The sequence below is a fragment of the Neodiprion lecontei genome, chromosome 7 (genome assembly GCF_021901455.1).
Source record: "Neodiprion lecontei isolate iyNeoLeco1 chromosome 7, iyNeoLeco1.1, whole genome shotgun sequence".
NCBI classification, from domain to species: Eukaryota; Metazoa; Arthropoda; class Insecta; order Hymenoptera; family Diprionidae; genus Neodiprion; species Neodiprion lecontei.
The window spans coordinates 534,757-558,926 of NC_060266.1; the positions used below are offsets into that span (position 1 = coordinate 534,757).

Sequence of the window (24,170 nt, forward strand, 5' to 3'; positions counted from 1 at the left end):
ACAGCGCGTCGCGCTCATCTCCTCGTTTATCGACAGAACCTTTCGTTTCCTTTCGACTTGGTAGGTACGAGGAAGAGCGTGCTGCGTCCTATTCGCCCGTTCGTAGTTTCATTTTCGTCGGAACCCGTATTGATCCGAGTATTTATAGACCTGTAATTAAGGTTCGCGAATTGATCACGGTGGAAATATTGATACAAGTCATCACGGCTCGACGCGCTGGCAAGTGTCTAAAAATATATTCGCGGTCAAAGTTTCCACCATCGAGATTGCGTGTATTTTAACTCGCACGCGATTCTCACACAAGCTGCAGATCTGGTCTCGGCCTCGACGCTGATTTTCCACCTACATAAGTACGTGAACATCTGTGAACATTCGAGAGTAGACCCTACAGGAGCAAAAATCCCCTACGTACGGAGACGACGACGTTTGTCAACGGGAGAAATTGCCTCGAGATGATAACGCCCGATAATCCCGTCGGAGGGGGGGGGGGGGGGGGGGGGTTCATCTACGATCACTAATTCCAACGGCGAGCACCTCGTATATTATTTGATACCTAATAGGTAGATATGTGGGAATAAAGCTGCGCCGCGACTACGCTGAGATGACTTAGTTGTTTGACATGTCGGATGACCAGGTACACGGAAAGAATAAAAGTAACCATGTCAGATATGTTCTTTACTATAGATGTAGCAGATTTTACTCCACAAACACGAGTGGTTTTCACTGATTCTACAGTAAATTCTGCATTTTACAAAGTACATTTTACCAAAAACCCTGACGTATCCCCGTTTTCCTGCAGGTTGGAGTAAAATTTTCTCTTTTTCTTCCCTCCGTGTATTGTCAGGCTTACAATAATGAGACAGAATATCGCACGGCTGAGTCGTCTGGGCGAGGAAGCACCTTAATACCTGGATTATCAAACACCTGACTTGGAGATTATGGGGAAAATTTTGCCGATCTACGCGAATCGCAACGGTATTCGTGAGAATCGAGGTGACACATTCCGGTAAAAATCCAGGGTACGGCTGCGGTTTGTCACGTGTCGACGGCACGTGACGACGGTCACGTGCGGACAAACGTAGCATGTGTCGTGTCCCGGGTGCAAGAACCGTTGAAAACTCGTTGCAATCTATACAAGTTCACTTGCACAGAATACGCGAGACAAGGAGAATACAATGAAGATTGTACGAGAGAGAGAGAGAGAGAGAGAGAGAGTAAAGAACTAGACAACTTACGAAAAGGATGAACGGCGGGCTGGAATGAAGAATGGAATGAGCACAAGCCGCAGAGCTTGCGCGACTCGTCGTGGTATATATTCGCGAAATTGTGGAAAAGAAAGGCACCCTCCGGTTGGCGAGAATTCACATCACAAGGAAACGAGCGAACCCGGATAAAACATTTCACACTCATCGCGGCCATTTCGTTGCGTTCGCCCGGAACTCAGGATCACAGCTATTTGACAGATTGACCCAACAAACTTGAAACGGTGTGTATGCGAGCGTTACCCGTCGGCAATAAGGTATACAACAACGTGGGTGGGCAAAGATTTTCAACGTTCAAGGTCAACAGTCTGCGGGTCTGTTTTGCGTCGGGTCGAAACTACCGCGTAGGTAGGTACCGATTAACGATTTATCACCTGGCTAGCTGCAATATAGATTATTATACATTATACACGTAACGCAGAGGGATGTTCACCGTACTGTCAAAATTCCCGGCCAACCGATAATTAACCCTCTGTCCCCGCTGTTAATTTTTGATACACGGTTCCCGCAGTGGACACTTTATATATTTTCATACTCGAATAGACTTTGGATCGAAATCTTTTGCCGAGTCTTTGAAAAAAATTCTTCAAGTTACGCTTACGCTTGCGATTAGCACTAGAGTCTGCACAGTGCGGACGAAGGGTTAACCTCACTAACCTGTACCTATCCATAACGACCGAGTGCATGATGATCCTGCAATAACGTACATACGTGTAAACTATGATCTTCAACCACGTCCAGTATAAAAGGTACGATCATGCAAATTTACGCCGCGGTCTAACGAAAGACGCTATCGGCGAATTTTTCGCCGTTATACTGCAACTTGTGGGTACTTAATTGAGAGACTGTAGTGAAATAATCATTTCGCTGGACCAGCCGCAATATTATTCCCGAGTAATTCGATCGATGCGTAACGGTGACAGCATACAACTGAATCGTATCAGTACGACCATAGAAAGGGAGGGAGAGAAGTTCAAAGAAGTCGGGTGTGACGGTATTGAGACTATCTATTTCGCTTTCGGCATACGTTTGATCCAACAGATTGCGGGAGGAAGCTACAGCACATCGCTCGTTGCACCCCAATCGGATCGAAAATCATCGCGTGCGGGTCGGTTATACGCGCGTATACATGTAGGTATATTTGGGGGGTAAGGGAAGGACGCCCAACAGTTCAGCCCGATAGATTACGTTCAGGGTGGTCGGCCGCACTGACGTCACTGGGGTTTCTGGCGCCGCCGCTGTGCAATGACGTCACTGTCGGGGTTGTTTGGAGAAAACAGTGGAGGTGGAATTGATGGGAGGGGGTGAGGAGGGAGAAAAGAACACGTGCGGCAGCCTCGTGCCCGCGCGACGACGCTGTTCCCCGATGATGTTCGAGAGTGGAACGGAGTTGCGAAACGGCAGTCGAATGAGAGAGGAGAAGAGGATAGGAAAAAATACGAGAGAGGGTGGGGCAGGAGGGGATATACAGAGATTTTCTTCGCTTTCGCTTCGATTGTAGCCAAACGGAATGGGGAAAAGATAAGAAACGAGCGGTGAGATATTTTCGTCCGCACGATTCCAATTTTTTTTTTTTTTTTTTCTTTTATAAACAGACAGAACAACACGCTCCCCTCCGGCCGGTATCGCGCCCCAGACTCGTCGGTGTATTTACACGTAGCTGGAAGAGGCGTAGGAATTTTCTCTGACCCGACGGAGAAGGGAAATGTGAATATATGAGAGGAAAAACCTGCTCGCGTCAGCCGGGTGCTAAACAATCAAGGCGTATCGCGTCAATGTATGCAGATACTTGGTTACACTGTAAAATATACTTCATTACTCGAGAAAGACGAAATTGTTTGTACGCCTGTAGCTGCGATGATGCGTGCACGCGCGTACGCACACGCCTGATGGGTGAGATGGAAATAAAATATGTACCAACGGTTGCGCAACATCATCAACCGGGACGGGATGATGGATGGGTGTAAACGGTTTCGCGTCAATCTGTAAGATCGCGAGGTAGCCCGCGAGACGTCGAAGATCGGATCGCTGTCCCTCCCCTGCAATGCCAGTCGTCTTTGGAATTTTTGTCCCGCGGACGCTCGCCGCTCAGGCGTCGAAATTCGTCCAGAAGTTGATCGCGTTGTCCCGTCCCCTACGATGCCCACGGTGCCCACGGTGCAAGCAGCATTGATTTCCCTGCCCCGCCGCCAACGGAGGCCAGGATGTCTGCGCAAGCGACCCGCGAACCCCCTCCTGGAACACTACACGTTCCACGAGCGTGACTCGCGCCCGGATCTATTCCTGCTGGAGCGTGGAGAGGTCTAAAAATTCCTCCCTCCTTGTCGTACACAAAATGCCACACGTACACGCCCGCGTTATGTCTGTAATACGGACGCTTCAAGCACGGCGTATTTATAATAGGAGCGACGCGCTCTAGGAGCAGGTATCCGGATTATTTATCCCTCTATTACAGCTGGACGTGCCGGATCTTCTTCCAGGGCCTCCACGAACGCTCGCGGCTCCCGCGTGCTGCGCAATTATTCATGCCTGTAGGAATGTTAACGCCGTTCTCGAGACTCTGACCGGATTTCCTGGTCCGCCGCATGAACTTTGCACTCCGGATGTTCCGGCATGCGGGGTTGTTGCAGCAGCCACGAAAGAGGGGGAAGAAAGACGTAGGCTTGTCGGTGTGGTAGGAGCCAAATGCTCGCGTAGACGGCGGTACACATGGATGCGGATAGTTATGCAGGCCGTGTGTATATGGGCAATCGATAATATCCTCCGTGGACGAAAATACTCTTTGCTCGTTCATAGCTTACAGCTGACAGGTTTACCGTACCGTATACCAACGAACGAACGAACGAACACCCCGCCTATCCGCGACTATAAAAAAGTAGCCGCGCGCATTGGTGAGGCTTTTCTGATCGTTTGAATAATTTCGTCGCTCCGCAACACCTATTGATGTTCAAATTTAATCAATCACACGGAGTCTCGATCCCCTCCGAGTTTCTCCCTCCCGCCCTCCCGTATATAACGGGACCTTGTTCGAGGAGGTGTCTCTCCCTCTATCTCCGGTTCTCTCTCTCCCTTCAATATTACCCGGCTGGCTCTGATAATGCCGTAGCCGAGTCATCCTGTCAACAGTTCCATAAAATATTTACGACAATCGTATTACCGCAGTTTCCATTTACTTTTGGCCATCCAAATTTCGGGGATACGTGTAAGAAGCACGCGGAGGATGATTATGTACGCGGCGCAGCCACGAGCGGTAACCGATCCTGGTAAATTGCAGAAGAAATTTATTCTGATCAACGACGTGTACCGAGAGACGCGGAGGAAGCCTGTAGAGTGTAGGGAGTGTAATCTCGGGATTCGAAGGCGAAGGTCAGCCGGGGCGAAGGAGGGAGGGAGGTGCAGAGGAATCGGAAGAAAGATTCTGCCGCAAACACACGTTTCTATCCTCGACTGCAAATATGTATCTAGCGGTAAGACCGCACGCTGGCATACGGGCGCGAGTGATTAAAATCTTGACTATTGTTGGACGACAGATCGGGAAAGATATGATATCAGCATTGACGCACGAAGAGCTCAATCTTTTGCGTAAGTGGTAAATCTTCCGAATGTACCCCACGACATCTGCACGCCGCCTCTCCGCCACGTTCAGACTCGAAACGTGTGTAATATAGTATAATATATATGTAGCACAACATATATATATATATACATACACGCATACATATCCACATCGGAACGAAGTGATAACCGTGTGCTAGTTTTAAAGCCGGCTGATTAATTGTTTCAACGTGCATTGCATACCTATTTATAGTTCCAGCGTTGTTCTGCGTGAAAGACCAAGACTGGGATGTTAATTTATTTTGTAATCCATGGGTAGGTAACAGATATCACGAAAATAATCCCTGACAATTCTTCACCCTGACTCTGCGTCTAAAAGACGCTGCAACTGCAAATGCAAGATCCGCAGGGAATGGCTTTTTTCAGTTATACTTGTCAAAAAATTTGTAACAACGCGGGGACGAATTAGGTATAGAAGGGTCCGCGACCTGGTCAAGATTTATAAAGCCCCTGAAAAATTGCGTGCCGTTTGTTCAACCGTATCGCCCAAAGTTTGCGACTTGACTCGGCGTGCTCCGATTACTCTCGATCCGCACTTTGAGCGTTCTTGGTCGTATTTTCGATAAACAGTTGTTTCTGCCTCTCGTCGAGGAGTCTAAAAGCGAAATCGAGACGTTTGTTTATACCGCACTTGTGGGTACCGGGAAACTCGGACGAAACACGAGTCGCAAAGTTGGGGAAGAAATTTAATAGGCAACGCGTTAAAAGAACGAAGTATTTGCGGCTGAACGTTCCCTCGAGAGGAATTGGTACACCTAAACAAGGTCGATCGGCTCGATTGAGAGCCACTAGGTGAAAACATCGTGCCTACGAATATTCCGCAAGCCGCGGTATATTATCAAGTTTGCGAATTTTCAAGAGAAATATTTAGCCCGGCGTGGCGAGAGAGATACGATAATTTATAGTATCTCGATAACCGTCCTTCATCGGGCTGCGTCGTTGCCGCGAACGCCACTCTCGATCTCTCTGCTCAACGTCATACCTATATTTCGGGCGATAAAGAGCAATCGTAATTATCCCTAGGTATATTATCATACCGAATGAATAACGTGCAATTTTCCCGTTCTTTGGCAAACGATCAGCTCTTCCGAAAGACGTGGAGAGAATCGTTGAATCATTCGCGGTGCGGATCGAACCGCACCAGGTTCACGAATCGCTTGCCGTACTCAATGTCGCAGGTACAAGAACGGTTCTAGGACAGAGTGGAGATATTGTGGGAAAAGTATGCATAGACAGGGAATCCCCTGCACGGAATGTCGCGATCCGTGGATCAAAGGACACGGCCGATCAATGGCGACCCGCGTGGTGCACGAAGGACGTAGAGCGACGCCTCGTAGGCAACGATGGTCAGGGCGTCGCGGCGCTCTCGGCGCTCCGGAATGCCGAGGTGGCGTCGGCTCGCCTCGCTGGTCGAAGTCAGTACGTGGGAGACGCCGTTCCTTGTGCATCGTTGCGTAGGAGAGCCGAGAGTTTGGCGCAGAGTCGAATCGCCAGTCGGGCCGGCACCCGCGACGACGCGACGAGTTTCTTTACCCGGGAGTCGTCGATTCCTACGAGTCAACTTCCAAGACAGGGTCCAAAGTCAGAGGCTGTCGTGCTTTCGGTCGGCGATTCCCGATATCACCCCCCTCGCTCCTCCTAACCCTCCCATCCTCCCCCCACCCACATCCGTCCTTCTCGGTTCGACATAAAAGAGACATAAATTTTCACAACCAACGTTACTTAAACGTACGTCTGCGACGACGACCTACGCCAACCCTACCGCCAGTCTGTCGGCGCACGTTGCCTCCGATTCTTTTACCGAAACGCACAAGTATATTCGCAGGGTTAGCGATTCGCGTTCAAGACAGATTTCTGTAGGTACTTTAAAAATTATCGCGCCGCGCTTTCGCGTCCTTCAGGATAATTTTCTTAAACTTCCAAGACGCGCGTTTGTCTCGTCCTCAGATGGTCAAAGGTGAGTGAGCCCGGTGCTTTCCTGTTTCGCTTCGTGTTTTATACCATCCCTTGATTCTGCATATTTGAGTAAAAATTTTACAACCTGCCGCGACAATTAGAACAGTGAATAATTGTCTCGTCAGCATTATTTTCTATTCATGTAAATACTAAGCTTGGCATGCAATTTTACGCAATTCTAATATTCGTTTTATCATCTCATTCGTGTGATACTGCAAAAAGAGAGCATGTTGAAAGAAATGCAAAACAAGCCAAAAGAAAAAAATGGCTGGTTGCATTTAATAGAAGATCAAGTAAGTACCGCTTATATAGTATACATTCCTTGTTCTTTTTCTGTTCTTTGTAACAGGTTGACTTCATTTTTCGTCGTTTCGCAAAAACAAAACAAAATAAAACGAGCAAACAGAATCTGTATAAAATCTTCGCAAGACCGCGCTTGTCCTTTTCTCTAAACTTGACGATGCAGACTAGCAATCAACCGCAGACGATGCCGTCTCTACTTATCGCTCGAGGTACAATACAACCAAACTTTATTTCAAATTATACCATTAATATACTATATGTATAGGCGCTTCTTGTAAAAAATTATGCTCATTGTCGTGCACTTGTGTTAGATCTTGAGCCATTATTATTCGAGGCTAAAGTAAAACTTTGTCATTTAGTTTCACGCAAAGCCACGAGGAAGTGGCAGAATACTGTTTCCGGCACGAGGACGTTGAGAAAAACAAGCATGAATTTGCGAGTGATTGTAGAGCCACTGATTTTCTTACGATAAAAAATATATAGTACTCACCTGTCCACGGAAACGTGCGGGATCTGCAGCTGGGTTAAAATGACCCACCTGCAAAAAATAAATTAAACAATGTACAGTAACAGTATTGACATGCTGAGAAACGAATGTACAGAGATAGCGAAAGTAACTTTTCGCAGCGTTCAAGCTCACGCGACACTTTGGAGTTTGCTGTACGAAGTTCAATTTTAAAACAAAGCAAATTGTAGGTCCGTTTCTTACTTTTAGTGGAATACTCGTATGTATAAGGGCCGACCGACTAGAACGTATGAAATGAGTATAAACTGTGAGTTACCCGCAATAAGGTATTCCTACCGATGATCGTACGTAACATGTACATATACCTAGGCGTACAACAATGCGGTACATTTGCGCTGCGCGCTGTAATAATTTTAATACTTGATAACGGATTTTTTTTCTTTATTTTGTAGGATCGCTACCAGACATCGCCGTAACCATGGTTTCAGGCAGAGAGATCCACGGGGCCTTCAGGTACGAACCCCCGACACTGTTAATACGCCCGTGCTGAAATCATCAAATTTCGATTCCATTAATTCCCAGCACCAGCTCCGACTAATCGACTAATCGAATCAGCTGGCATCTCGTGTAACACGAATAATCCACTGACGCTACGCGGTAATTGTCATCCAGCGGTAAATCGGAATACGTGATGTCCAACCAAGTGTTGGCTGGTTCCGAAATTTTCGCAGGTCGTCTAGCTTTTGTACGCCGGCAAAGTAACGCGAATACCTAGGAGTTTTCCTCGGTTGCACGCACGATCAGGAGTCATAATCTATCCGTATCGACGAGTCGAAGGTGTACATGTATAACTATAGAGTACGTGACAGATAGAGATGGTCGCGGGTTGGGCTCGTGTGGGTCCAGTCTCGTTCGCGAATTGGCAGGAATGACGTCACATTGACGTAGGCAACAATTGTCGACTATTAAAACGCTAGAGCTCCGCTCCTCCGGCCGTCCGTCAAGCAGTGTGCAACACCACCGGGACGGATAGACGATTCGATTCGACACTATAAATTGAGGAAACTTCCGTGACTTCCATATGCAGCCCTGTTGTCGCGACGGCCACGCGGGCAAATTCCGCACACGTATTACCGAAAACAAGAGGATAAGCTCCTTCGTGCGATCAGTTGAATCGAAACGAATATCCCCGTACCTGCACGTTGGGCTGTTCGATTCTGTACCTGATACAAGGAAAGAAAATATTTCGAACAAGCGGCGGAAGTTTAACAACTGTACGGTTCGAAGTCATTTCAAGCTTCGCGTTCTATTTTCGACCGTCAATATTTCAGTTGGAAAAGATTCAGGGGGATATTGACGTATTTCTACACCCACGTGCGAATTGCGGTGTAGGTAAATTATACACATGTGTATAATACCTTCGTGCATACGTACGTCCAAGTAGATCTTCAGCCCCCGTGCATACTTACAACGCCCTTCTCCTCACGATCAGCTATTATTCATTATTACCGTATACGTATGTATATATGTATATACAGGGACATGCGTGAAAAGAAGAATCTGCCGATGTTCACGCTTAGGTACCAAGGTATAGGTCGTCTTCGTTGAATAATTAATTATCGGTCAATATTAACGAGTCGGCATTGCACCTTATCGTTAATATCTCCGGGCGAGTCGGTGGACAGAGTTTTGAGAATAATCGCGTACGCTAGGCATTTATTAGAGACTCTCGAGCGTCGTTATGTACAGGAACGATAACAATAGCGCGAAATTAAGTTCAGTTTGACTATGCGATTAGCCGCCGCAGAGTTCTGAAAGGGACTCAAGGCTCGACGAGCGGTTAGCGGTCCAGAGACATAATACCTAGTACATACTTATTATTAAGTATCGCGAATGAGCCTCGAAACTTTCCACGTTTCTGCAGCAATTAGCGCGGTTATAACTGCTAAGTCTGTACATACATCCTGGGTGCCTCTGTCACGAACGACATCGGCTAGACTGTAGCAGGCGAGGAAAAGTACACCTATGGATATTTCACCTGCAACAAGGCGATGACAGGCGCGTCAACGAATTCGTGCGATAACAATCTGCCCGAAACCTATAGCTGCGATTTCTCTTCCCAAGCGCAGTTTGATCGTGGACGACGTCGACTCGACGGATTCCCTGCGGTGTAACTCGATCATCGGCGAGAGCCAGGAGGTCGAGGGCTCGTCAGCGGGGAGCAGCCCGCAAACCTCGTCGTCGCACACCCCGTTGGACAGCCCGGGTGGACCGCGAGAGAGAATAAAGCAGATCCAGGTTGAAGCGGAGACGCGGCGGGGTGAATTCGCGAGGCTCCTCGAGGAGCACGCCCAGGTTGTCAGGAAGCTCAAGATGATGGAAGCCGAGGAACAGCTGAACAGCTCCTCCTCGAACGGAAGCGTCCTCGGCGCGGCGACGCAGGCGTGATCTCCAAGGATCATCGTCTGTCGATTGTATGGAGAAAAACATGTCTTACGCGATTTTACCCACCGAGATATGTATGTATGCATGCATGTATGTATGTATGTGTGTGTGTATGTATGTATGTATGTATGTATGTACACACACACACACACACGCCGTTTGTGAGCCGTAGTGTTGCTTGATTCGAATGCAAATACCAATCCCAGTGCACTCGAAGCAAGCGTATAATAATACCTGTTACTATGTGTATGTATATAACGGATGTATACCCTGCTGAAAAGTAATGCAGAATTTAGAGCTAGATCAGCGTTCCCGGTTTCGTCAATAACGTAGACATGTCGGGGTACTTTTCTTTACAGCTTTTTTCTCTCAATTTCTTTCCGTCCCTTTTTTTCTTAACCCCTTACCGCATACGAAGCCGTATTTGGCTGTTTGGCTGCTTGAAGTGTCCAGTCTTTTTCTTTTTCAAAAACAACTTTGAATACTAAGTGTACATTTCTTCGTGCAACGGAATGTATTCTTTTTGTTGTCTATGGTAAGTGCATACTGTTAAACTATTTGAGTAAATGTAAAATTTTCGTTCCATCTCCTTCGTAATTTATGCAATAAGGGGTTAACGGGCAAAATTTCCTGCAGAGCTAACATTGCTAGATTCCTTTTCTACTCCCTTGTCGCAACACGGGCACAAGGTACAATAAATAACGTATGTGTGTAGTCGAGAAAGCCGAAAGCCGACAGATAGCGAAGCGAAGACGCATACTGAAATATTGACATGTATGAGGCATTGATTTTACGTCAGAACGCTTAGTTGGCAAGCCGCATTAAGTTATATAGCATGTATGGTATAGAAACAAGAAGTTAGGACGGCTACGAGTACGAGGAAAGTAGTAACGAGCGCGTAAATGTACTCGCACACCAAATGTGTCACCGTAATATTCGTATAGTATATTAAATGACGAAATTAGGAGAAAAAGAAGAAAAGGTAGATAAAAAAAAAAATTTATAACCTTTACTATAGCGGTATATAGAGATTGCGAGCATGATGAGAAGAAACATTCATAGTAATTATATGTATAGGGAAACTTCGTGAGGCTTTAACGTTGAAACTGCAAAAACCGTATACTATATTATACGTATGTATATATACACGACCTTCAGGGATACACTGCGTATCCCTGTATAATTTTATATAGTTTGGAAACAGAGGGCGGGCTTCAGGTGAAAGGTAGTAGAGAATAACGTACTTTTGGCAATAACTTTTTCAAAGAATTTCAGAAAGACTGCGATGCAAGGTAATAAAAGAATAATAATAATAATAGTAACAACAACAACAATAATAACAATAATAATAATGATGATTGTTCCAAATATTGTAAACTAGTGATAATTTTTAGCGATATACACCTTATTAATTTTGTAATGAAATTTTTGTGGAGGAAAAAAAAAAAAAAAAAAAAAAAAACACGGCATTAATTGAAAAGTATATGTAAAATAGTATATTTGAGGTAATACCTACAAGGAATTGATTTTGGAAATAAATGTGAATAAATTAATCCTACGTCAACTTATGACAGTGACTTTGCTGTAACGCTTAGCAGAGATGTACTAACATCAAGGAACGTGAAGAGAGAACCACGGTGATCGTGTGTTTTTGAATGTAACTGGTTCGATCGATTCAAAATATAGATACGTACTTTATTAAATTGGTAAAATTTACATTCACGGCGATATCACAGTAATCTCTTATTCTCAGTATTTCATATTCTTGGGCGTTATGGCCGTAAGCGCCTTTGAAACAACATACCGTATCGATTTTGAATTACATTATTATTATTATTATCTGATCACACATAAAAAATTGTCGACTACTCGCTGTTACAAAATTTTCCACTTCAGGAACTATTCAGAAGACCTATGAAACTCGAGGCAAAGCAAGGGGAAAAAGTTACTATCATCAATTAATTCAGTTAATTGGGTAACAATTACATGTCAGGAAACCTTCACGCGACAAAAAATCTTCAGAAGAAGATAGCAGCAGAACGTTCGACACTTGCAGTTCTCATAGGAGCGGCAACGATAACTGGGAGAGGAAAAGTCGAGGATTGGTATTGACACGATCTTCTTAGAACCAACGACATGTCGAAGAAAATTTTGAAACACTCTGATGGAAATTTAACACTGCCACCACAAAATTTTTCAACGAATTCGCGACAAAGCTGAGTAAGTTCATTTACACAACAGTCGGCAACAACGTCCACTTGCTGCCGACAACTCGTTTGTCGGCAGTGAACGATCGTCGCTACAGAAGAAGTGGCGATTTTTGTGGAAAAACATTGTTTCGTTATTAGTATATAAGCAACGAAATTATATAAATTCATCAAACATCATATCATACGACCGCGCATGAAGGAAGGAACAAATTGCCAATTACGGCTCTCTGGGTCTCCGTTGGTCCGCGAGCATCATCATCCTGTGGCTGAGTTTAACATTGTGATCGCGCAAGTACCTAATCAGATCGGCTTGCTTCTCGAGTAATTCAGCCAAGTTCGATCCCTTCTGCTGACAGCCAACCTCCCCGCCACCGGCGTACGAGTCTTGGGTGAACGACGACAGCCATTCCTCACGGGTGACATCTGGTGGTGGTCTCAATCGATTGAAGCGCCTAACTCGTCCTAGAATGTGAACGCGGCCCTCCGTTAGTTATATCAATTTGATACAAGAAATGGTAGGCATCTTATTTTTTCGGTATCATCTTCGACGCAAACTAACAATCCGCCGGGCTTACTGATATAATTGACGTAGACAGGAACGATTATCGAAAGCTCCAAAGTGGTGAGAAGCAATATGTAGTTCATCGGCGTAAGCCACTCCGAAGCTCTGCAGTATTTCTCATAGTCCATTTTGTGCGTATGATGTAGGATTGTTGCGAGCAAAAGGTAAGCAACGTTCCAAAGTGAGGCGACGAAAAACGGAGCCCTTATGTGCGGGTAAGTCGACTGATAGAAGTCCAAGTAGCCGCTTATCCTCAAATGATGATGTTTCGATTTGAGAATATGATCGAGCAGCATTACCAGGAGCCAGTAGGCGCAGTGGAGATACAATAGTACGAAATATGTGTCGCATTTGTTTGATTCCTCAGGCCAGAACGAGATAAAGGCTATCCCAGTTATTTCCAAGGCAACCTAAGAATAATTAAATTCGTACGTAATGCGTATATGTCGCAAATTACTCAACTTTCGAACTTCGGTTAGGTTTTTCTACGTCACCCGAGGAGTTACAAAAGAACACCAAGAACGAGGTTATGATATTTTACTCACGCCAAATACGAGGGCGACTAAAGTGTACGGGATCGTGTCCAATTTGTGAAAGTTGTCTTCCTCCTGCGAGGTGATAACAGGTTGCAGATATTCGTCGTCGTCCATGTTCATAGAAGCGGCAAAAAATACGGCGCCCTTCAACGAACGAAAATATCATAAAGGCGATATTGAGGTTAGGGCTGGGTCGGCTTTTCCGCGAACTCGGAGAGTACGACACTAGCTGAACCATCAGCCATGATTGGTCATTGCCTCACTTACGCTTCCAGAAGTGTTCGGCCGATCACGCACGAGGCTGACCATTCCCCGACGAGCCTGGTATGTGAAGGATTTCAAGCGAAAGATCGCCCGTCTTTATCTGCCTCGCGCTCTAGCGATCGGAAGGGACTGCCACCACACGTGTGCCGATGCATTCCTCGGAGTTGCGCTAGCAATAACACGCGCCTATGATCCCCCAACGTTTGTCGCAACTGCGGGAACGTTATTGCAGCCGCGATATTACATCGCGCGAACGATAGTCTTACGACTGAAAGATCGATGATCGAACAGGGACGACGGGGGTACAGGTATCAATCAACGTTCGATGACGGATCGTCGGTCGGAACTTGAGAGATGAGATCAGATCAGCCGCGATCAGCCGTTTCCCCGATGAGTTTACAACCACTCGTGTGACAAGCCACGGACTTTGGAACCACGGAATAAGCGATTCAAGTGTCGCTCCAATCACAATGGCATCGAGAGCAGACGACGAGCATTCTCGTCAGGCGAAGCCCGCCAAAGTTCAAAATTTCAATAACATCTCATTGTAAAGGCTGATGCGCGCAGACGGCACTTGGGTTTTCGCTATTTCAAAATGATTGTACCTTTGGTTGTTCGTAGTTGTTAATGTTTTTTGTGAGTAATCGTAGTATAACAGAACAGTAGGGGTAATTAATGGTTAAAAAATAATGCACTCAAGAATGCCAAACTTATGCACTATCACGAATCGCGATGGATGACCGAGGAATAATTTTTGTCGCGTCTCCGATGTATATGCTGGGTTTTCGCTGTTTGGAAGGAAAAAAAAACAAAAAAACGGAGCGACAAGAGAAAACGGCGACAAGATGTCACCGGGGTGATCGCCAGAATATAAGGAAAACCTCAAAACTCGGCAGTGTTTCAAGTTAAAATATAGAAAATAAAACTAAAAATGAAACATCAAATCAACTGTTGTCAGATAAATCCTACCCAAGCACGTTACTCCGAAAGGACTTTTATTACGCTACGAATCCTGACCGCATTTTCGCGTTAAATCGTATAAGTCGATGGGGTTAAATTCCGCTTTCCTCTGCGACGATGCAACATTTCTCCGAACACTCGTCGTCATCGGTGCAACGAGGTGTAATTGATGCAGCCCAGGAAACGAACGACCGTATCCGAGGCTCGGATACGTCGGAGCGAGATTACCGAAAGAGCAAGGAGGACGGCTGTCAGCGGCAACCGTCCCGGGGCTGCAAATTGTCGAACGAATGGTATTTCATAACTTGTAAACGGACCAATGCCCGAGAGACTTCCGTTCAGACCTGGGAGCCGTGGAAGCGCAGCACCTGCGTTTCCAAGTGCAATCAGCTTAGAAAATCGACTCGTACCTCAGCGACCGGTGAAGACGTAGATTTCCAAGTTTTTCGGGAGAAAAAATGGTTCCTTGACGCCGGCGCGTGTTGCGAGCTGTGCACGAATCAAGGAATGAACCGTCGTAGTTGCGGAAACGGAACTTTGTATGCTGGGGAAATTCACGTCAACGCCTATCCCAATTCCTCCATCGGCGACCCGGCGGCAGGGGCACCGAACGACGGTTACAACCGACTTTCGGAATTGAAATACCGCTCAGGTAACGAAGTACGGGATCGAGGTAAAATCCCCGAGGATAAAAGCCCGATCACCCGGAAGAATATCGGCTGCGGAATTTGCGAGGCTATACAAGACCGACTGTTCGCGGACGTGGCTCTACAAGTTGTCGTTTGTTCGAAAAGAGATGCCAACACTGTCACTGTGGAACCTGCGGAGGGTGCTAAAACACCATCGAAGAAGTCGTCGGATAAAGGTGTCTCGGGACAAATGGGGGCAAAACGTACCGAAACTTCGAAGGCGAAGAAAACGGTCGTAGTTAAAAAACGAAGTAATATCGGTTCGAGTAAAAGGAGACCTTCGGTAAAAAGCAGCGCCACGAAGAAAAAGAAAGTTCGTAAGGTGCTGCAGGGAAAGAAACTGACAGACGGAAAGAGCAGCACGAATTCTACGAAGGTATCGGGTAATGAAGGCGGCGTTAAGAATGATCTGCACGTTACTACGCCTCCGGTTCCAGGGCTCCGAAGGATCTGCGTAGATGTCATGACGGATGACGACCTCTCGAAACATGATCGTATACTTTGCGCTCACGTCAGGCCTGTCGCATCGCTAACAAATGTTCCGCCGGAGAGTGAGGATAAAAACAGCCTCGAGAGCGAAGGAGGTGAGTCAGTAATTGCCAATGATTTTAACGACGAAACAAGTGCCTCGCCCGGAGGTGGGCAGAAAAATGACGAAACTATTGACAAAGTCGAAACGGAATCGAAGGTTGAAATTTTACAAAATAATATCGAAGCGGACGGTTTAAAGAAGTTGGGGACATGCTCCAGTAAATGTAAGGGTATAACAACGCAGCTGCAGACCTGTGACAAGCTTCGAATTAAATCTGGCGCTGGATCATCCAAAAAGCAAACTGAATACGAATCAACGTCGTTGGAAGAGAATCAAGAGGCGCTGAAACGTGATAGCGCGAAGAAAAAATCCGTGGGCAAGAAACCGCGAAAAGCTCGAAGATCCTCGAGGTCGAGCAGCAGCGAGCAGGACGACGATTTTCCACAGAGGAAACTCATCCAATCGAAGCATTTACACGCGAATGAAATTCAAAAAGTGAAAACTAAAAGAAACGTTCGGAAATGTGGACAAGAACGCGCGGGCGAACTACAGGGGGAACAGTTAGTGACAGTTACTGACGAAACTGTAACGACCTGTGAGAAATCGACAACGGCTGGAAAGTCAAGGACCAGGTCACCCGTCACCGTCGACGAGCCTTCTCTCGCCTCGGTAAGATGATGCATCGGCCATCCCCGAGTCCCCTGTTTTCCTCGACTTGGCCAACCTGACAGTGTAATTTTTTCAGTTCCCTTTTGAAAAAGATACCCTTCCGAAATCAGGAAAGCTAGGGTCGCGACGTCGAGAAGCCTCGTCGGTGATGACGATCTGGCAGTGGCTCTGTCGAAAACACCAAAGGAGCCGCACGCCTGCGGAAATCCCGATGTTTGGGAAGACTTCCCCGTCATCGGGATCACACGATAATCACGCTGCGAAGGACCCGTTTCTTTCTCTTCTCCTCCCGGATATCGCATCCGATTTCGCAATGACAACGGCGGGAGATTCCACGTACGGCACCGGTTCGTTCGATGGAAAAGCTGCTTGCGCGTCTTTGTCAAAGGTTGACGGAGGGAGAGGATCGCGGAAAGTTCGGAAGTCTAAAAACAAACATTAATTGTTCGTCCAACGAACGACACGCTGTATCGAAGTACACCGCTGAGATTTCGTAACAAATAAAAAGCATCTTCGTGAACACCTATATGCCTGTCTGTGCTTTCTTACAGCGTTTATAAAGATTCGCATTCGCATTTTGGCCCTTGGCCTTCGCATCCAGGTGTATGTATTATAGGTAGGTGTTACAATGAAGCCGTGTGCCCGTTATTTGGGGGTAGGTATACGAGTTAAGAGGACGCGTGCGCGTTATTCGCGTCTGTTGCACGTGGAGGCCGAATGAGCTTTCGCAGAAACGGTCGGAGCTTGCAGTCGAGCGTGACTCGGCATGCGGAGCGTTGCTAGTTTGCAATATTTTTTTCATATTTTTTCGCCTCTCCCCGGCGAATGACGCAGTCTCTCCTAAATCGAGGTAAAGTAAGCGGTTGGTCCTTATCCGTCAGCGAGATGAGTTGTAAACTTTTACGGAACCGCGAATTAGTTAATTGCTGCAAGGTGCTGACCAAATTGTTACTCCGATAATTGATGAGATTTTCATATTGCTGAAGCGGTTCGCAGAGCTCTCTGTTTGGAAACAAGTGTAAACTTTTGGAGGTGAAAGGAAAGTAAAAAAAGAAAGAGAAAAAGAAAAAACCAAATGAAAATGCCGAAGCAGGTGTATCTGGCAAGCTATTCAAGTTTGGAATTAGAACGGAGTTAAAATTGGAGAGAAAATGATTTCGCTCCGAGTGCAGTAGCCAGTGTTGTTACCTGCTTGTCGTAACATTGTATAAATCGGCTACAGAGCGGTGTACCTACCATTTGTACAGTATCAAGTAAGTCGGAGCGTTCGATCGGCCCGCAAAGAAGCAAACCGTGATAATCATGAGCAAGTCGTCGGAAGAAGCCGGTGCCAACGGACCTCCGCAGGACGGATCGGGGGAAAACGGTGGCCAGAAAGACGCGAACGGTATTTATGAAAACCGTGCGGGGACGAAGAAGATAGTTCGCGTGGTCACGGTAATGGCCTACGTATTTTCCGTGAGTTTTACCGCGATTCTTTTGAGTGCCTATTACGTGTTCATCTGGGAGCCACCGAACCCGAAAATGATACAGCGAAGCCGACTGGTCAGCGATTCTCACATCTATCTGACCCATTATTTGCCAGATTCGCGAGAGAACTCTTCGGAGGGGGAGCCGCTGGCGGCCACAAAAATCGACGATGATCTGGGGGAGAAGTTGAATCTCTTCGAGAGAATAACTTTGCGGAAAGGACGTCAGATGCGATCCGACGACGGTTCGCAAAGGAGGCCCAATTTCAACGATAGAGACAACTTCGTAGGATTAAAATATTCCACCACCCCCCTCGCCGACCTACGAGGCGACGTATCGTTATCCTCCGTTTATCTCGCGACGACTGCTTCGCCGGCGGGTGATTTGTCTTTGCTGGAAACCAGCGGAACATCGTCAAGAAAAACGGAGCCAGGCGAGAATTCATCGCCAACCGAATTCGACGCACCCAATCGAGCTACGTCCGTAAAAGTCCGTGTAACGACGGCCTATTCTCGAGCATCCGTTTACGCGAAGCCAACTCCCGGAGACTCGGGCGTGCCCCGCGACGAGCTCGAGGACGATGTGGAAGAAGGGAAGAAATCCAGCAATCTTCGCCGAATTGCAAATGAGACGGCACGGGAATCCGGCGGTGAGGGCAAAAGCAACATACCTGAGCGGTTACCCGGAATCACGTTCTTCGCCACGGATGAAACCAACCTCTCGACGCCCCGACCAGACGCTTCGTCGAAACCATCCGCACCATCGGCGGTGGATCTGAGAGGAATCATTTATGCGGGATTACGTTCGAAAGTTGGAAACTATTCTCATTTCGAAGTCCGACCCGGCGGTACGGTGAAGGGTAACGGAGGTAAGGGGTTTGACGGTCATTTGTGAGAGGGACCGCGGATGTTACGTAGACCCCGGTCGTTGTCGGTGGTGGACGCGACGGGTGGTTCAAACCGCTTGTACGATACGCGCGAGGGGGAAATAACTCGAGATATGAGTGACGCAACAATTTCTTGACTTGAATTAATTTGAATTAATTCATCTAATGCAACATAATTTTCTTTATTTCAAATCAATTTTTTTTTTTATTCGGGCAAATTTCTCTAATTCAACTTAAGCCATTTGAATTGACTTTATGAATTTCAATTTTTTTTCCCGAGTATTATCACTAATTCATTCTAACTCGGGTGAGTTTCAAAAAAATTTCACTCTATTCCATTTTATTTTGTTAATTAAAATTCATTATTTTCAATTCAACTCAATTTTTCAATTAGAATACATTTTTTTTTTCTCTCTATAAACATACAATTCCGGCACGAATCCAAACTAATTCAAATCAACTTGACTTAACATCTCAAAACTTGGTTATTTCTCACTTAATTCTCAGCAATTTAGTTATTTTGCACTGATTCAGTTGTTCTCGGTAATTCGAGTGAATTGCAATTAATTCGCAAATCTATCGACGCATCAGTTCAGTGAGTTATTTCCCCCGCGGATACACGTCGGTATTACGTCACTCGGAATATTGTATTGTACGGTTATATATATTCCAGTGACAGCTCCTTCGACTGTCTCGATAATACGTACGTCGTAGACAAGACGGATTCCCCGTAAAAGTTGCTCATACATGACGTAACTATCCCTGGATCGCGTTCATCGCTTGATTTAAGAAAAAAAAAATTCCCGTATAGTTTCTTTCAAAGTCCCCGCTCAGTCGCATTTACATAACTCCCGCGCAAATCGACATTTCCAATCGGGTTGCGTTTTCGTTGCACAGTTGCACCAATAAATTTGCATGCATGTAGGTACGTACGGTTATGACTGACTGTACACGTATATTGAATAAATAAAATTGCAAAAAACGTACGAGACGGCGATTGTCCCGATATTTTACTGTTAAAATTTTATCCTGTATATCATTTTGTAAAATTCTTTACAAAATTGTATTTCAATCACACCTGCCAAATTCTCATTTCGCTCGCTACATTGACGATTTCGAACGAAGCTACGCGGGAATTAAGGAAGTGCGTTATCGCGGATGCCAATCCGTTTACCGAGAGAATGATCCCGATCATTGTCCTCAATAAAATGTCCGCATCCACCCAAAGTATCACGGTAATACGATAAAAACACACAAGCGAGTGCCGGAGGGCGGTGGTAATTAAAGCCTTACAAATAAGCGAAATACTCGGGTCAAGGAGGGGTCAAGGAGGGGTGGGTTGGAAGGTGGCGGTCGGATTATCCGTGGTACCCGACATAATATGCGATGCGGAGTCGTAGAGGAAAGTCGGCCCTAGGAGGGCTTCGCGTTTCGTTACATCACCCCACATTTCCCCCAACAAAACAGTTTGTTAGTTTTTTTTTTCTCTCTCTTTTTCCATTTTACTAATTTTTTTTTACCTCGAGATTCTCTCCCCAGCAGGGAATCGATATAGGTACATAACTAAGGAAATTTTCGTCCGATTTACGCACACGGTAAATAATTTCAGCGATATGGTGTACACGTAGAAATCAATCGTATAATGCCGCCCTTCACCGCGCGTTGATGCCTTCGGCGTCTAACGTCGTCTGCATGTTATATATAGGTATATGCATATGTATACGACGCGGGTCTTATAGATTGAGGGCGTAGTAGATACATACACACACACACACACACACATATATATATATATATATATATATATATATATATATATATATATATATACACACACACATATTATCGAGGATGTTTGTCTACGCGGAGATCGAAGCCATCCGGCACTCTTAAAACAAAGGTGCGCCTCTATACCTATTACATACATTATATATTTCATGCTTGAGGAATTCGTAAAAATCTCGAAAGGAGACGTGCGTAGATATACCCTGCGTACGGTATACATGATACAACTTGTGTACGTACATGACGCGAAGAATCCACTGTGAAAAATTGAAAACTGTCAAAATGTTTATTCGTCGGTCATAAGTTCGATAACGGTGTATAAATAATAAATAAGGCATCGACGGTGCGGGAATGGAAATAAAGTTTATGACGTTATCGCTACTCGTACCTCGATTACGCGGTAAAACGACAGGGCGGGACTGTTACGGTACAGCAGTGTCGACGGACGGCGGAGGATTAGTGAAATTACACGCGACGGACACCATGAGGTGACCCGTGGCGTTAAAACATCTTGGCAGGCCGTACACGCACACCTACAATAGTCGCATCTTGGCCGTTCATCGATCTGCCCGAGCTTCGGGTTTGAATCGTATACGGAAAAGGCGGCGTGATCTCTTTCCACGAGTACTGTTCGAGCGAGAAAAACGGTGCGTGGGCGGGCCTTAATTAATTCGTAGCACGTACGATGACGGGGAGAACGCGTCTTCGAGCTCCAGAAACGAATCTGTTCGTTTTGGGATCCTTCCGTCCTAGCAAACATCAAGCGCCGATTATAGATAGTAGTTTGAGTGACTAACGTTGGATCGTCGCAACATCTGCGACAACTCTTTTCGGGCTTGCGGAATTCCTCATCGAGGCTTGCGCAGTACGCGGAGGTTGTAGCTTCCCAAGCTTTGGAGCGCATTCGGAAGGTTGTGGGTGTGCCTCAACGTGGTGAGTTCTCTACGAGCGGGCTACGAACACGCCGTTTGGTAAACACGCGGCTCTAAATAACCCTCAGGGGTTCAAAGCTGCGCGAACCTCCGCCGCCTAGACCCGTTACTCAAATCTACGTCTCGTTGGTTTACCGAAAACTCGGCACCTCGGTGGTTTAAAACTCGCATCGCCTCCCTCGTCGTCGTTTTTGCGGAAGGTCGTAAACGGACTACTCGCGGCTGTCAAAATATTTCTTGGAAACTTGAAAGAAAAAAAAAGGGCAAAGACCTCGGCTGAACAACCGTGCCTGTACACAACGAGCACGGCAAACTTATCAACGAGATGTAATATACCGCAAAGTGAGAACGTTGCATTTGGCGCAGGGTAACCTCGAGGGTAACGTACTCCGTTTATCGTTAGATAATCAATCGTAACCTTCCAAACATCGGTCTACGGTTAATTTGGTGAACTTGATTTTTCCTCGCTCCTTTTTCCAATCATCGTCGTCGTTATTGTTATTAATAACATAACACTGATAAGCGGGTGCTACGATAACTTTCGACTAGATTGGAAGGCCACGTACAAACAGAGCCCTGGAACGGGCCAAATTTCTCCGCATAGCGAGTGTCCAGAGCGCACGATCTGCGCGGCGCATCTGAGCAGGAGGCTTGCCAATAACGCGAGGGGAATCATTGCTCGTGGCGGGTTTTCGATTTCCAACCAGCGACAAGAACTATAATTGAAGGAAAATCATGAAAATTCATAAAAATTCCGATAAAAAAAAAATCATCAAGGTAGCGGTATAATATATAAGGAAAAGGAAGCAAAGTTGTTACGTCGACGTAGAGAAAATAGGCGGGGAAGAGATGCAGCTGTCAAGAAAGATGAGCGCCCAGAATATGATGGCTAGTATAAGTCGTACTTTGCGTACAAGGAGAGATAGCAAATCGGCCGCCGCTAACGAGGTGAAATTTGCCGGGGAGGAGAGCAAGGACAAACTTTACGAGCCTAAGCACAGGCAGAAGCTAGTGCGGGTCTTGACGGTCGTTGCCTACGTTATTTCTGTTAGCCTAGCTGCGATTATTTTGTCCCTTTACTACATGTTCATCTGGAAACCGGAAGACCGTCCTTTAAACGCTACGCTCAAAGCAGAAAGGTCGAACGCTACGAGTAGCAGAGCCGGGTGCCCGAATTATACGAGCAGCCCGCCGCCCGGTGCGGGGCCGGTTCCCACCACTCGGCATCCCGGATCGACTCCTTACCACGGTAATTAACGACGAAGCCGCTCCAACTTCCAAGGGGGAATTTCTATCGCAGGGACAAATAACTAACAAGGGGATCGGATCGTTGGTATTTTTGTTAAAATGTGCCCATCCCTTGGTTAATTTGAAATATTTTTCAACACAAATTTGTATGAAACGAGTTTAATGTAAACTTGGTAAAATACCAACAGACCGATCCCTTTATTAATCATTTATACTTTTCCTTTTCCCCTTAAAACCTCTAATAAGATCTAGACACACGACGCGCGTTCAACCCTCTTGGCACGCTTGCAATAACGTAAAAATTTTCAATGTTTTTCGCAGACGCGATTGGAGACGAGAGAAGGGGGACGGAGGCGGCGACACCGGGCATGCCGTCAGTGTCCAACTTGGACGAGAATTTCTACGATGAGATTTTGGAAGAGCGCGAGGATCGGCCAGCGTTGAAGAAGGACGGAGACGATGCGTCGACCACCCTCTCCAAGGATCAGCCATTTTATGCAGGGAGAAACGCGAGGGATCGCATCCTTAAGCGGAAATGAGTGATACGGCGACAAGGACCTCGTGAATTCAGTTATGGGCAATTATATTATTCGTCTTCGTGCGATGACCGACGCAATTATACACGCGTGTAGGTACACACACGCGTACATGTACATGCGTGTGCACGTGTGCGGCAATTCGAACCGAACAAGAGGCATGCCGGATTCGTTGTCTTGCGTAACATATTTTTAGAATTCAAATCTCATAGAGTTGTAAGTCTGGAATTGTCACAGCGATAGTCCTTCCATATTGTCATATTACTCATATTATGTGTAACATTTCACGATTATAATCCACAGGTATATTCGTATTTATTCACAGATATCTATGAATATACGCACTGATGGATTTGAAAAAGTTTGCACGTTGATGAATACAGTTTATTTATAGATGTTATTATTCTACGGTGTGATAATATTAATACATCTCTACTAATGTTATACAGAGGTAAAATTGTTTGTGTGTATGCAGGGGGTAATCTCTGGAACTACCGAACCGATATTGACAACCCTTTCGCCAATAAAAAGCTAAATTATCCCTGAGCAACATAAGCTGTAATTCATTTTGATAAAAATATGCGTACTTAGTTTGAATTCCCAATATTTGTAAATCAAGTCGGATGGAAAAGCGCTGCTTGACTGCTTTATCTGCGTCCGCTAAACAAATGGTTGGATATACGGGAAAATAATGTATGTTTAACTTATCGTTTGATTTGACTAACCGTGCGAAGCCGGAACGGATCGGTTGGTATCGTATATACATACCGTAAGTATATACACGCGACTTATTGTATTTCCAATCGAAAGTACCAAAGCAACGGCAACGATTTTCGAAACGGTG

General features: G+C 45.9%; 3 protein-coding genes across 5 annotated transcripts; 2 read left to right on the forward strand and 1 right to left on the reverse strand.

The window, feature by feature from the left end:
• Positions 1-6,297: 6,297 nt before the first annotated feature.
• On the forward strand, positions 6,298-12,048 carry LOC107216912. 2 transcript variants are annotated; one of them, XM_046745203.1, is made up of 4 exons: positions 6,298-6,834; positions 7,183-7,345; positions 8,055-8,115; positions 9,732-12,048. In XM_046745203.1, the coding sequence occupies exons 2-4, from the start codon at positions 7,294-7,296 to the stop codon at positions 10,048-10,050; spliced, it is 432 nt and encodes a 143-aa protein (XP_046601159.1). In that variant the 5' UTR covers positions 6,298-6,834; positions 7,183-7,293; the 3' UTR covers positions 10,051-12,048. The 2 variants fall into 2 exon arrangements, with proteins under 2 accessions (XP_046601159.1, XP_015509734.1); XM_015654248.2 differs by lacking the exon at positions 7,183-7,345.
• Positions 11,722-13,995, reverse strand: LOC107216910 (transmembrane protein 192). The gene is made up of 4 exons (XM_015654245.2): positions 13,623-13,995; positions 13,365-13,499; positions 12,833-13,229; positions 11,722-12,719 (listed from the first exon to the last, which is right to left on the reverse strand). The coding sequence occupies exons 1-4, from the start codon at positions 13,662-13,664 to the stop codon at positions 12,475-12,477; spliced, it is 819 nt and encodes a 272-aa protein (XP_015509731.1). The 5' UTR covers positions 13,665-13,995; the 3' UTR covers positions 11,722-12,474.
• Positions 13,996-17,189: 3,194 nt separating this feature from the next.
• LOC107216907 lies at positions 17,190-23,876 on the forward strand. 2 transcript variants are annotated; one of them, XM_015654242.2, is made up of 2 exons: positions 17,190-18,807; positions 23,112-23,876. In XM_015654242.2, the coding sequence occupies exons 1-2, from the start codon at positions 17,772-17,774 to the stop codon at positions 23,327-23,329; spliced, it is 1,254 nt and encodes a 417-aa protein (XP_015509728.1). In that variant the 5' UTR covers positions 17,190-17,771; the 3' UTR covers positions 23,330-23,876. The 2 variants fall into 2 exon arrangements, 1 of the variants encoding a protein (XP_015509728.1); XR_006905297.1 differs by lacking the exon at positions 17,190-18,807 and adding an exon at positions 22,682-22,791.
• Positions 23,877-24,170: the final 294 nt, after the last annotated feature.